The sequence below is a fragment of the Solea solea genome, chromosome 14, assembly GCF_958295425.1.
Source record: "Solea solea chromosome 14, fSolSol10.1, whole genome shotgun sequence".
NCBI classification, from domain to species: domain Eukaryota; kingdom Metazoa; phylum Chordata; class Actinopteri; order Pleuronectiformes; family Soleidae; genus Solea; species Solea solea.
The window spans coordinates 13,181,477-13,195,858 of NC_081147.1; the positions used below are offsets into that span (position 1 = coordinate 13,181,477).

Here is a 14,382-nt window from a genome sequence, read left to right on the forward strand (position 1 = left end):
TGATATGTAGCTTGACATGTGTGTGTGTGTGTGTGGGTGGGGGGGGTTATAAATGAGCTCTGTCGTGGCATCCAGAGGTGTGACGAGAAATGTTACCAAAGATGTTGGGGAATTTATGACGTGAGAAGTAAAGTCACAGTGCACCGACCCGCAGCCACAGTGTGTGTGTGTGCGTGCGCCACTAATCACCCCGTGCCTCCTCGCAGGGATCCAGCTGCAGGATTCAAACCGCACTCTCAGCATCCAGCGGGTGCGTGAGGAGGACGCCGGGCTTTACACCTGCACAGCCTGCAACCAGCGTGGATGTGTCCACTCCTCAGCTGCTGTGAAGGTCATAGGTGAGACAGCCACACAAACACACACACAAACAAGCTTGCACTCCTATCTTTGTTGGAACACTTATTGCTATGCATTACATTCTTAGCCTCTTAAAATAACCGCGCGCAACTCTTTGAAAGACGTGACCTGACGTGGGGACAAACCAAACATGTTCTCACGAGGTCCTCACAAAGATAGACGTACAAGTGCACAGAAATACTCAGAAAGCGGCTGATAGAATACAGTCACTGGAACACACCGACTCTTCTCTGACACTCGCGTCACTGACATGTTTTTTCGCGTGCACTCAGGCTTGAAATCACACTTGCCCTCGAGCTCAGGCCTTCAACACACAGGCTGTACAGGTCTGCACCTAAATCATTCACCTCTTTTTTTGTGCTTTTGTTACACGGACAGTTCTCCACGTTTAATGTCAAAGTCACTGACTTCTGGCACGTTTCATGTGCGGGATGAATAATTTAGCAGAGTTATTAAAGAATGCTTGATATATTGAATATATGCTTATTTAGCACCCTGGTGTAACCTAACCCTCAGGTGACTGCAGGGGGAAATGGTGAGCTTTTTGTAATACAGCCCCCTAATGGTGTAAAAGAGTAAATAGATTTGTGTCATTTTCTCTGTCAAGGTTCAATCGACAAGGCCAACGTGGAGATTGTGATCCTCATCGGGACTGGAGTCATTGCCGTTTTCTTCTGGGCCATGCTCATCATCATTTTCTGCAACGTGAAACGGGTCAGAGTGGGCCACACGTCTTCCGGGTCTCCTCAGTCTGTGATGGAGACACTTTCACCTCTGCATCGCAGCATGACACAGTTGGCACGCAAGCGCAACCTGTTTGACCTCAGAGAGTCTGCAGCTGAGATCTGAGCCCAATTAGTCACTCCAGCTACAAACATTCATATAATGGGGCTCAAACTGCTTCTTATTTCCCTCTATTGTCATGTCAACATTCTCTCAAATTCTCTCTGGCATAATTCACACGGTGGCACCATCATTATCGAATTCTCTGTTTTGTGTTTGCGCTCGTGTCCGCTCACGTCCATCAATGCCCCTGCTTCTTTTCTTTTCTTCCTTTTCATGTATTGCATTTTTGTCCTTCTAACCTTTTCCTTTTAGATCTTTGCGTTTCCGCCCCCTCATCTGTTATTTGCAGCTCGACGCCATCTCTTCACCTCACAGCGCTCTTGCTCTATTCTCTCTGTGTACCTCAGGTTAACCCAGCGGACATAAAAACCGGCTATCTGTCCATCATTATGGACCCAGGGGAAGTGCCGCTGGACGAGCAGTGCGAATACCTGCCCTACGACTCCTCACAGTGGGAGATCTCCAGAGACAGACTGCGATTGGGTGAGCCGTCAGGAGAGAAGAGCGGATGAACTGATGAATGGTTGGATTAAGTACCGCATGAGAGGGGAGGAGGAGTGTTTGTGAGGGAATATAAGGGTGTGGAGAAGAGTGGGTAGATGGATGAAACTGAATTACTTTTCCATTTTCAGAATCCATAATGCCATGAGTTTGGTTTGCAGCCAGCTGGGTAAAGTGCTAATGTTAAATATGTACTCATTCCCAGCAAAGCTTTTCTTTAAAAAAAACAAAAAACAAAATGCCTCGTGGTAACACATCGATCCCACGATGGCAACTTATGAGAGCATGTTGTTTTCCAAATGCTGCAATTCAGGTTATAATTCCGCCGCTTTTGGTCTCTATGGTTTCCAGATGCATTTACGTTCTGCAACTGCTCTCAAACCACAGCTATTCCAGTGAGACTAAAAACAAGCCCACATAGATCAAATTCTATTGTTTACACGTTTTTTCCTTCCTTTCTCCTGGCGTAGGAAAAGTTTTAGGCCACGGTGCCTTCGGGAAAGTAATTGAGGCATCGATCTACGGCATCAGCAAGAGCAACAGTTTGGACACGGTTGCTGTCAAGATGTTGAAGGGTGAGATTTGTCTTTTTAAACTGTATATGTGCAGCTCTCGAACAGATTAAGCAACTCAAATGCAGATGTGTATGCTGTGAGTGCAGCACATGGCTCGGTCAGAGCGCACGCATTTAAGCATTACATAAACAACGAGAATGGGTTTTTTTTTTATGCACGATGTCGAACTTTGTGTGCGATTCAGACGGATCCACAGCCAGTGAGCACAAAGCCTTGATGTCAGAGCTGAAGATACTGATTCACATCGGCAATCACCTGAATGTTGTCAACCTGTTGGGAGCCTGCACCAAACCAAACGGTGAGCACACACATGGATTACACCTCTTTATACATCCATCCATCCATCCATCTTGTACCGCTTTATCCTCCACATGAGGGTCACGGGGGGGGCTGTGCCAATCTCAGCTGACATGAGCGATAGTTGGGGTCAGATCACCAGTGCCTCACAGGGTCACAGAGACATTCAACCATTCACTCAATTTAGAGAATCCAATTTACCTAATCCCCATGTTGCATGTTTTTGGACTGATGGAGGAAACCGGAGAACCCAGAGAAAACCCACGCACACACGGGGGAGAGCATGCAAACTTACTTTATATTCAATACACACAGTATAAATTTACTTTCTAAATTACAGTGGTTAATAATAAATAAATAAAAGTGTGGTCCTCAGCTGGTGTAGCACATCTACTTCAAGGTTTGCTGTGCTCATTCTCCTCTAACCTCCTGCGTCACCATGGCATTTTCACCCTGAAGAACACCTCACGTTCATCTGTAAACGCACTTTCAGATTCTCCTCCTCGTCTCTTATTTTAAAGGATATGATGTGCATTTTAATGTGATAGACATAGGGTTGTTTTGGCTTATTTAAATGAAACTGTAGGTCACATATTTATTGTTTACTACAAATATACACCTGCAGTTTTACGTCCCTCGTGCTGTGCTTTGCCGTCAGAGTGAATTCCTGTTTAATGAAGGGTTTACATCACTGCATTCACCCCCCGTACCTTTCACACATTTCTTTTTAACAGCCCAGCCACATTAAGATGCAAAACAACTGCCTTATTTCCTTGTCGGCTCTCGCCATTTGACCTGTAAATCATTTTGAAAGGTCTACATCTGAAAATGTGTATCATTTTCACCTTAGACCACGCTGATGTTCTCAGACAGAAAGCAGACGCAGCACTTTGTGATTAAAAAATATTGTGTGAGGAAAGGAATTTGTCGCTCGGTGAGCGCAAGAAATCATTTCGGTGTTTTAATCAAGTGAAGTGCGTTAAATGAAGATTGTGGCTGTTTGGGTTTTTTTGTTTTTTTTTTACTGTTGTGATTGAAATGCGTGTGTACCACCAGGTCCGCTGATGGTGATTGTGGAATACTGCAAGTACGGGAACCTGTCCAACTTCCTACGAGCCAAGAGAGAGTTCTTCCTCCCTTACAGGGTATCAGAAGACTGCATGAACCTTTCATCATTTTAGTTTAATTTTATTTCTATTCTTTGTCTTTTCTTTATTAAATATAATAACACTCACAAACTCAATGAAGGCTCGGGTCTCTTAGCACTAAAGACTGAAATGCACGTACGTGTCTTGAGACATCCTCTGCTGTCGCCTGCAGGTATGTTTTTTATACTTGCTGTGTCAGGCCGTTTTATGTTTTTTATATACTGTGCATGCATTATCTCTTGTGCGTCCGTTTTTATTTAATTTTTAATAATTTGTTGTAACTGTATTGCACAGTTTATGTCTTGTACTATGTCTCCATGTTTCCAATTTACCTACTTTAATTGTACATTTACGTTTTTAGTATCTGTTTTAGTACCGTGTAATGTGATGTCCTGGATTCTCTTTTCACTGAACAGTTGAACTGTTCTGCATATCTTTTTTGTTTCAATTATATATTCTCTTTCAATGGTGAGAGTGTTGTCTATCCAGGGATTTCAGATGAGAAATAGCCTCTTGGTTAACTCTGGCACATTTTCAATGTAATTATTTATTGGTTTAATTTAACACAGACTCTTTTTTTTGCCGTCGTTTCCCCCCCTAAGGATCGCTCTCCGAAAACCCAGAGCCAGGTGAGACGGATGATTGAAGCGGGTCAAATGGACCAAAAAGCTCGTCAACCGCCTTCGTCTTCTTCTCCCTCCTCTCCCTCCTCCACCTCCTCCTCCTCTCCAACCACCTGTCCCCAGACTCCATCATCCAACACAATTAATCAGAGGCCTGATGTGGAAAAAAGTGAGTTTGTTTCCACACACGAGAGTAAATTGGTAATGCTAAGCATTAGCGCCTCACACAAAGGTTCTCAGTCTGTATCCTGGTGTGACTGGGTCCTTTCTGTGTGTGGAGTTTGCATGTTTCTCCGCGTGTGTGTGTGTGTGTGTGTGTGTTTTCTCTGGCGACTCCAGGCTTCCCACAGTCCAAAGACATGCAAATTGATGTTCGGTTAATTGGAGAGTAAATTGCCCGTAAACTGTACGTGGGAATGGCTGTTTGTCTCTGAATGTTGGCTCTGTAAAGGGCTGGTGACCTGTCAAGAGTGGACCCTGCCACTCTTGTCCAATCTTTGCTGCAATTGGCTTCGGATCCCTCTGCAATCCTCAAAGCTTATAGCTGTATAGATACTGTGATAATAGATAGTCACTCATTCTCCTTTTTTCTCTTTGTGGTTGTCCCACTCCCTCTGTTTCCCCTTCCAGTGGACGACCTGTGGAAAACTCCTCTGACCATAGAAGATCTCATTTGCTACAGTTTCCAGGTGGCTCGAGGGATGGACTTCCTGGCCTCCAGAAAGGTTAATTGACATCATTTGAAAAAGGCAGTTCATGAGGTCGGCTTTACAGGCAGCAGGTTGTAACCTGTGTCATATTTTTCTCTGTTCTTGCTAATTCCAAAAGTGGACATTAATAACTGGAGCTGTGCAAGGATTCAGTATTGCAACCAATTATAAGCAACTTATAGTGTGTACTTCCACATACTGTGTAGATGTGCTGTTAGTGGCCACATATTCTTTTATGATGCATAAAGTGATGACTTATATTTGTATTCAGCTACAGTCTGACTGTCTGATGAATAATGAAGTCAAAACCCGCGAGAAGAAAAAGCAGTTATAAGTGATAAAGATATTAACGAACTGATGGGACTCACATTTGTCTCGCCCTCGAGGCACGTTTACGTGACAGCTTTGTGAATGATGTTGGATCTACTGCAGTGAGCCGGCTGACGGAGACACTGTCCAGTAGTGGTGCAACGGATCATCATTGATCCGTGATCCGTTCGGATCAATATCTTCGGTTCGGCACACACGTGATCCGCGGATTGATTTATGAAAAAAAAAAGTTGTGCGCACACAGCGTGGTCATGTCGAGCGGAGGAACGGAGGAGCTTGAACGCCGCGCGTCATTTAAACCCCTGTATGGGAGCATTTTGACTTCCCTGTCAAATATAATGACGAAGGAAAGAGGTTAGTGGATAAAACTGTGACGGTGTGTCGGCACTGTGGCACAAGAAAGCCACATGACAGTGGAAACACATCAAGCATGGCCACGCATTTGAAGCGACATCACCCCGGTGTTTCACTGACAGGAGTGACAACGAAGACTGCTCAACAACCGCTTTTCATCGCGGCATTTAAGCAGCCCTTAGTTACAAATCAGACCGGGCTAAAGCCATCACAAACGCTATCGTGTGTTTATAGGTGCAGACATGAGGCCATATTCGCTTGCGCAAAACGAGGGCTTTAAACACATGCTGAAAGTGCTTGAGCCACGTTACGACGGTGCGCCATCTCCAGCGAAAATACTGTGGCAGACTTTTTTTTGCTGATCCGCGGAACGATCCGATCCGTGACTCTGATCCACGGAACGATCCGATCCGTGAGTTTTTTGATCCGTTGCACCCCTACTGTCCAGTCCACCCACACTTAAAGGAATACTTCACCGATTTTTGTATTACTAGAATAGGGCTAGTATTTTTGAAAAATTGTGCTTCCCAAACTCAGTTTCCCCCGAGTTGAGAAATATCTTCATTCTTTTCTTTGTTACGTGCCCACCGGTGACACTTGGTCCTGTTAGCGTAACTGTTAGCAAAGATGGCGGACACTGTTTACATTCTGGGAATGAGGTCCTGTCAGCCTACGAGTGGGTCTAAAAAGTACTACAAATATTGAAAAGCAGTTTCAAGCCTAAATCCCTGTGCCTAAATCAACACCTGTGTTTTGGTTTCCCTAGGTTAAATGAATATGGCTCATACACTCCAGCCCCTAATTGCGTCCACCAGAGCAATTACACCAAATTGAAATGAGACAAATACCAAAAAAAATAGCCCATTTTAAATGGGAAACAATTACTCTTTAGCTTCATTAAGCAAGCATATTTTGGTTATGGGTTGTTCAATGATGTTTGTTTTGGTCTTTAAAAGAACCACACGTACCAGACCTCTCTTATCAGGGAAGGTTTCCAGGACTCTTCCTAGCATCCATGTTCCACCAGGTCTCCAGGAACAAAACTTCTCTTCTCCTGGTTCCATTTTTGACGCTCCTGTAAAAGTGCTCACGGATCCACCTCTTCCAAAAGAGATCTGAGATGTACTGGGTTTGTTTCCACCTACTCCTTGTGTAAACATCCCTTTTGTCGAACAGTCCTGGTGGGAGAACTGGTTTTTCTTTGAGGAGTAGCAGATGGTTTGGCGTCAACGCCTCAAGGTCGTTGGGGTCCTCCGACAGCCTTGTGATGGGGCGATCGTTGAGCATAGCTTCAGCCTCACAGAGCACGGTATGGAACCCTTCGTCATCCGAGGTTTGCTGACGGAGCACAGAGCACAAAATCTTCCTGATCATCCGTATCATGCGCTCCAATCGCCACCGTGATGGGACCCAGCTGGAAGGTTAAAGCTCCACTTGATTCCCTTCTTTGTCCTTTGTTTAATGTCCTCACGGATTGCTGCCTTGTTCAGCTGTCCCCCAACTCGTATAAGTCCTCCTTCTAGAACCGGATCCAATATGAAGATACTGCTACTTCTCTGCACTTGTGGCTTACCAGAGGTTAGCGCAGCAAATTCAGTGGGGAATTTCTTTCGCTGACAAAAAGTGATTATGGAGGTCTCAGCCTCCAAGAGATCTTCCAGCGTCACCTTCTGAGTCCCAAGTGATGTTGAGAAAGCTTGCATCTCCTTTTGCACATCCAACCTTGCTGTTCCATTAGCACTGGTGTTTGCAAGCTCCAACTCTTTTCTTTTCTTACTTAGTTTGAGCAGAGTTCCTTTCAGCTTAATGAGCCATGCAACTGCAACCTTCGATCTTTGCCAATCAGAGAAATGGGTCATCAGTTGTGATGTGGTGTTGGTGTCAACAAGTACTGCATTGACCGTCAGATTTCTCTTTACTTCTGGGTCGTCAGCAGTGACACTTATATCCACAGGAAATTTTGGCCACATTTCTTCAGGTTCTCGTAGGAATTCTGGGCCTTCCATCCATCTTTGCTTCACAAGATCTTCTGCCTTCAGTCCCTTCCATGGATGGGATATACCACACCTTCCCTGTTGTTTCAAACTGGTGCTGCGGCACTTCTTCGGCGTAGCCATTGTTAATGACATCAGCAAGAAAGTTGTTGTACTCCTCATGAAAGCTTACATCTTTCTGAAGTCTCCTTTTCAGACAATGAACACATTGCATGGCAACACCAAGGTTGTTTGGCATCAAAACATCTTTCCCTTTGAAAGGCAGTTGAAACGTGTAGTGTCCGTTCTGAAGCTGAGCAGAGTTTTCCCCTTATCTCCATCAACTTATTTTCTCCCCTTGACATTTCTTCCTGTTCTACAGAGGCTTGCTCATTGAAGTCGTAGTTGTACTGGCTGGTTAACAGTTCTTCAATTCTGTCAATAGCGATTCGGTTGGCATAGACTGAAGGGTGGTCACTTCCACAGTCACTACTTCCCTGTAACGGACCATTTATTACCCACCCCGGCAGGGTTCTGATCGCGTAGGGTCCATCTTCACCTTCACGACTGTTAATCACCTCCCAAGGCTCCATCAACTTGGAGGCGTTTGTGCCATTAACAGGTCAACATCAGTGTTTATGTTTGGAATGTTTACATCCTCCAAATAAGGCCACTTTCTCAGCTCCCTTTCGCTGATGAAGTTAGCTGTAGAGACAGGCATCTCTTTGTGTACACACTTTGGGAAGTGGATAGAAGCACTCATCAGAAAATCCTGAAATCTCCAGATTGTCAACAATGGAGCTTTCTACTGCATTATTATGGCCCAAGGTGCGGATATGAATTTTAAATTTGCGTCCTTCCACCTTCAACTTGTCAATGAGCTTCCTGGTGCAGAAAATTCCTGTACTTCGTGGGTCCAGAAAAGCATAGGTTTCAATAACCTTGTTTCCCTTCGAGCACTTCACCGTAACAGGCAAAATGGGAAGAATTCCATTGCAGTGGCCAGCCCCTGTAAGACCACAAGCGGAGGATGTTGTACAGCTGTCAGAAATCTTTGACTGCTCAGTATTCTTCTGATCCTTCAGAGTAACCCTTTCCTTCTCTCCAATGTGCAAAACACTGGGGTGCGTTCGATTGCACTTTTTGCAAGTGATGCGCCTGTCACAATAGCTCAAGTGTCCTGTGCACAAGCAACTGAAACACAGACCTTTCTCCTTTAGAAAGTCCAGTTTCTCCCTGTGTGTCTTTCTTCCCAGTTTAAAACATTGTTCCAAAGCATGACCATCAACATCACAATACAGGCAGAAAATAGAATCAGTCTTGGTAAAGGGTGTCACTTTGTTCTGAGCCTTTTCCTTCTTGTCACCATCTGGTTTGCTGCATCCATCCTCATTCTTGTAAGCGTCTGCTTTGCATCCATCCATCCTCAATGACCACTTGTGTTGCAAAGCTGTTTCTTCTCAGCTTCTCATGTTTGTTTGCTTCATCAGCAGGCAATAAACCAAATAAAGATGTATGTACCTGTTGTATTTTGTCACACAACTCATTGAACATGTTAAATCCATTTTCAACCTAATTTGCATGCTCTTTATCACCCATCAATTTAACAATCGATTATTTTACTTTGGACAGTTTGCCAAAAATAGACTTTCTTTCCTTTTCTAAAGTGCTTATTTTTTCAAAGCTTTGGGTGTGCTAATTTAACCACACGTTTTTCAGTGACAGATTTTACCCCTGCACCCACACCAAGCTCAGTCTCATGGCCAAGTTATTCTTTTTCCCTCTTCAGCCATAATGACCACGCAAAGTGAATTGGCTTATTAATCAATACGCCCGCAAATAGTTTGCGTTGCGCAACAACTCGTCTCGGCGCGCAGTCTGCTACCAATGCATTGCAATTACCATGACCATGGCCATTCATAATATCAGCGCTGATCAACACATACCCCAATCCAGCGCTGGCCGGCTTTGATGAATAGTGTCCCGGTGTGATGATGTTGGTATTTCGCTGGCCCTGTAGCTCGATCGGCAACTCCAAACATTTGCCCACCTCACATCCGTGGTTTCCGAACGAACACGTAAATACCCAACGTTACAGATCCGCGTCCCCGTCGGAATCGAACCCCGGTCTTCCGCGTGACAGGCGGAGATACTGTACTCCAAATCGAATCAGGTTTTCGACCTAAATGTACTGGCTAAGTTCTAAACGAAGCAGTACTGGTTGCTAATACGGAGGATTTAGTTTAGACGTGCGCCCTGTGCGCTCGAACATAGCAAAACGTAAAGTCCGGTAATATTACAATTATCTCGCAGGTTTATTTCCTTCATAAACATACAGCAGGAATAACTTTAACACATAATACACGTAACAAAAACAACAAACCGAATTGCTCACTACATCAAATCACTAAGGTCTAAATCAGCCTAAATCAGCAACACCTGTGTTTTGGTTTCCCTAGGTTAAATGGCATAACTTGGCTGACTCGAGGTCAACTGAGCCACACAGTAAATACAGCCCCCTAGTGGCACGGAGCAAAATTACATGAACATAATACAAAATGAATATGGCTCATAAATACAGGTTGCACACTTATTCTTGTTTGGACACTTGCATGGACTTCCATTTGGACAATTGAATCCTAACGTTCACCAGAGCCTCAGACATTAGGTTCTGCATCATTAGAACCGAGCTTCAGTCCCCATGAGACTAAGACAGGGTTTATATCAGAAAACGTCCTAAAGGAACAACACAAGTACACACACTTTTTAACCTTTTAGCTCAGGGGTCTCAAACTCAAATGACCTGGGGGCCACTGAGAGTCTAGTCTGGTCAGGAGGGGGCCAGTCAAGTGAGAAAAAGTCCAACTGTTCATGATATATGCTTAAAATCACATCAATATTCCATCATGATATTGCAATAACATTTGTCATGCTGTTTCGAAAAGAAATGTGTGTGTATATATACAGTATATCACAATAAAAACCTTATTATATGCAAAATAAAAAAATGTCAAAAGCAAATATTTTAACTGGAGTGGAGGGCCACATGAAATAGATTGAGGGGCCACATGTTTGAGACCTCTGTTTTAGCTCATCATGCTTGTAATTCACAAACACACACACCTGTCTGCAGTGTTGTGATGTATGTGTGATCGCGTGTGTGTCTGCAGTGTATCCACAGAGACCTGGCAGCACGGAACATTCTCCTGTCAGAGAACAACATCGTGAAGATCTGTGACTTTGGTCTGGCCCGAGACATATACAAAGACCCCGACTACGTCAGGAAAGGCAATGTACGGCGTCCCCACACTCAATATACTCACCTAATAGACTTGAGTTTATTATTCATCTCCTTTTACTGCGAGAACTATTGCACTTTTTTTTTCTCTTTTTTAATAACCCACATAATGACTACATTTCATATGCAGGTGTCTGGAAAATATCTTGTAATTGTTGTCTGGTGTTTTAATGCTCCCTCAGGCTCGTCTGCCTTTAAAGTGGATGGCTCCAGAGAGTATCTTTGACAAAGTGTACACCAGCCAGAGTGATGTGTGGTCTTTTGGAGTTTTGCTCTGGGAAATCTTTTCACTGGGTAATGACAAAACCAACTCATTTCATCCTTTCAAGAAAACAGGGTTTTGATGTTCTATGAGTCTCTCTCTTCCTGCCAAAAGCAATTTGCAATTTAATTTGTATGCTAACTTTTATCTGCAGAACAAACTTAAAAAACACACACACACACATATAACATAAAGTCTCCTTTCCCATCCCTGCTGCATGAGTGAATGCTTCATCTTCCTTTACTCCACTTTCAGGTGCATCTCCTTACCCTGGGTTACAGATTGATGAGGATTTCTGCAAACGGTTAAAAGATGGCGTCAGGATGCGATCGCCAGAAACTGCCTCCCCTGAAATGTAACTTTAAGCTTTAATTTATCAATTCACTCATAGTTTTTTTTTTTCAGTCAAATATTATTTGCAAGCTGACATTTCTTTAATGCTCTCAAACAAAAACTTCAGGATACTGTATAGGGTCAATTATTTTTAAGACCCTGAATGTTGTGTAGGATTTTGACGGTGCTGCTCTCTGCTGGTAGATATGGAATCATGCTGGCCTGCTGGCAGGGTGAACCCAAAGAGAGACCACCGTTCCCCGCTCTGGTGAAGATCCTGGGAGACCTGCTGCAGGACAACAGTCTTCCTGCAAGTTCAATTTATCAAGTTGTTTTCTTTTTATTCCTAGTTTGTTTGTAAGTTTCAGGGCTTTAACGACATCTTCTCCGTGTTGCCTCCAGGATGGGAAGGACTACATCCCTCTGAATCGCTCACAGAGCTCAGAGGATGACGGTTTCTCACAGGCTTCATCGCAGCCTCCGTCTGAGGAGGAGCTGAGAGTGGCCTGCAACACGCTACCCACCAGGTACTAGTACTGCACATATTACTACATGAAGACCATCTGTATTTTCAAACACACCATTTTTTTTTATAATTATGTTTTTTCTTCTCACTTTCTGATCAGGTATTATAACTGCGTGCCCTTTACCGGCTGTGTCTTTGTGGGACCCACCAACGCATGCCAGCCCAGAGTGAAGACATTTGAGGAGTCGCCCCTGGAGATGTTCCCACAGAAAGCTCCTCAGGTAAGCGCCCTGTCGTCTCATCACGTGACCCGGCTGCTGACATTTTCTGAATGCCAGTCGACTTTTAGAATTCTCTCCTCAGATAATCATCTTTAAAGTGACACTGGGGGTCAACGTAAAGCTATTTTAATTCATGTGATGTCAAACTGTGTCTCTACTCAGGACAACCAGACAGACAGCGGGATGGTTCTGGCCTCTGAAGAATTTGAGAGAATTGAGCACCAGCACAGGGGCGCCGCCTTAAAAAGGTAATTTTATATATTATTATTGTTTAACCCTCACAAAGAGATGTATAGATAGTGACAGGAAGTGCTTACTCACTGCGAACCGTTCTCTCTTTATCGGAAACATGTAGAACTGAGTCAGAGTCGTTCATGTGGAGTGAAACTGCAGTAGATCGATAAAGGAAGTGAGCGTCAGTGCCGTCTCGATATGTGTATGAGGCTGACAGTGTGTGAGCAACAGTGTGAGTCAGTAAAACCAAACGCCTGTTCTGAGAAAAACACGGAAAATTATGAAGCAACTTACATTACGAATTTAAAAAGAACAAACTGTTCCTACAAGTGACGAATAAGAACTTTTTTCAGGTCTGCGACAGTCACTGAAACAAAAGCAGGCAGCATTTAATTATTCTAAAAATAAAACCTGTTGTTTTCATAGCTTAGAACAAGCCTTTCACATATATGTATATATATAGAGATATATAGATATATAACTATATATAGCATCCTCTCTGGCAACAGCAGGGAAGATCTTACCATTAAATGTCACTTGTTCTTTACACACTGGACCTTTTGAGAGCAGCAATTACATGATTTATCACATGAATAATGTAAATGCAGGATCAGGGGTGAACATCAGTGATGAAAGTACAGTTTACAACACATCAGCAGCTTTATCTGTCCATTTTGAACCGTGCAATCCTGCTCGTGCACATGCATTTGGAAATGTGTTTGATACCCTGCACTCAAAGTGGCTGATGTTGTTTTGATTGTTTCTTTGTTTCCCTGTCCCCAGTCGAATGGACAGCAGCAGCAGCACGGAGCCTCTCACAGCCTCCCATGGTTCTCTGGGTCAAAGCAGCGTCGGTGCCATCAGCCCGTGGCACCGCCCCACCTTCTTCAGCCAGCTATCAGGTCAGACCTTCTACAACAACGAGTACGGACATCTGTCCGAGGGCTTCTGCGACTTCTTCTCCTCGCCGGACACTCCCTGCCTCGCCTCCTCTAACGTGTAAGCTCACCTGAAACGCGGCCTGGAAGAAGTGAAGGGGTTCAAAGCAGCTCAGCTGACGGGACATGTGTAGGATTTCACAACATCCCAGTGATGACATGTAACTAGTCGTTTATTAATGATCAGGTTATTGATCCTTATGGCCGGAGCTGACCTCTACTCATCTCAAAGTTCTTGTTTGCCTTTCGACAGACAAAGCTGTGCGTGTGCTTGATGTTTCTCTAACCAGCCACTGGGTGGCAGCAGGATGACAAAAACACATCCTCAGTATTTTCTATTCACACATTTATATTTTTTATCTTTTAATATACAGAGAATTCATATGTTTGTTCAGATTATGACTCATAAGGGAAAAAAATAAAGAAATTTATCGTCTCTCTTTTCTCCGTGAGTCAGTGTTCCAGCATCCCCAGGTTCTAGGTCCAGATCTTGTAATGCTGTGACAAATTACAGGTCACCATTAAGCTACAGCCTCTGATGATCCGCGTAATGAACCACTCAACCAACAAAAGCAGACATTTGTGGTTTCTGTGTCATGCAGTGGAGGTGGAGACGCTCGGATATGTGGCACCATGGACGGGGAACAAGTGACGGAGGTAAACAGAGTGATGTAGGCCGAATGAAGGAGTGACTCACACTAAGCACCGCTTATCAGTGCTGGACGTCAGCATGATGATAGCTGTGGCAGCTTAACACCCCTTTTTTACATGCTCTCAACACATATGACAAGCTGCGGGGTTGTGGAGATGAGCAGCGTCTTGGGTGCAAAGTCCACTTTCACAACACACAGACAGA

At 44.1% G+C, this 14,382-nt stretch overlaps 1 protein-coding gene across 2 annotated transcripts in view; it reads left to right on the forward strand.

The window, feature by feature from the left end:
• Positions 1 to 13,962, forward strand: part of flt4 (fms related receptor tyrosine kinase 4) — a 53,460-nt gene extending 39,498 nt beyond the window's left edge. For both annotated transcript variants that reach the window (XM_058649228.1, XM_058649226.1), the window contains exons 15-30: positions 207 to 338; positions 965 to 1,071; positions 1,551 to 1,686; positions 2,175 to 2,279; positions 2,464 to 2,577; positions 3,633 to 3,721; positions 4,327 to 4,516; positions 4,978 to 5,072; positions 10,885 to 11,007; positions 11,195 to 11,306; positions 11,530 to 11,629; positions 11,812 to 11,917; positions 12,010 to 12,134; positions 12,234 to 12,354; positions 12,517 to 12,602; positions 13,372 to 13,962. In XM_058649228.1, the coding sequence (XP_058505211.1) occupies positions 207 to 338; positions 965 to 1,071; positions 1,551 to 1,686; positions 2,175 to 2,279; positions 2,464 to 2,577; positions 3,633 to 3,721; positions 4,327 to 4,516; positions 4,978 to 5,072; positions 10,885 to 11,007; positions 11,195 to 11,306; positions 11,530 to 11,629; positions 11,812 to 11,917; positions 12,010 to 12,134; positions 12,234 to 12,354; positions 12,517 to 12,602; positions 13,372 to 13,591 (1,961 nt within the window). In that variant the 3' untranslated portion in view covers positions 13,592 to 13,962. The remainder of the gene's footprint in view (positions 1 to 206; positions 339 to 964; positions 1,072 to 1,550; positions 1,687 to 2,174; positions 2,280 to 2,463; positions 2,578 to 3,632; positions 3,722 to 4,326; positions 4,517 to 4,977; positions 5,073 to 10,884; positions 11,008 to 11,194; positions 11,307 to 11,529; positions 11,630 to 11,811; positions 11,918 to 12,009; positions 12,135 to 12,233; positions 12,355 to 12,516; positions 12,603 to 13,371) is intronic.
• The last annotated feature ends 420 nt before the right edge of the window (positions 13,963 to 14,382 follow it).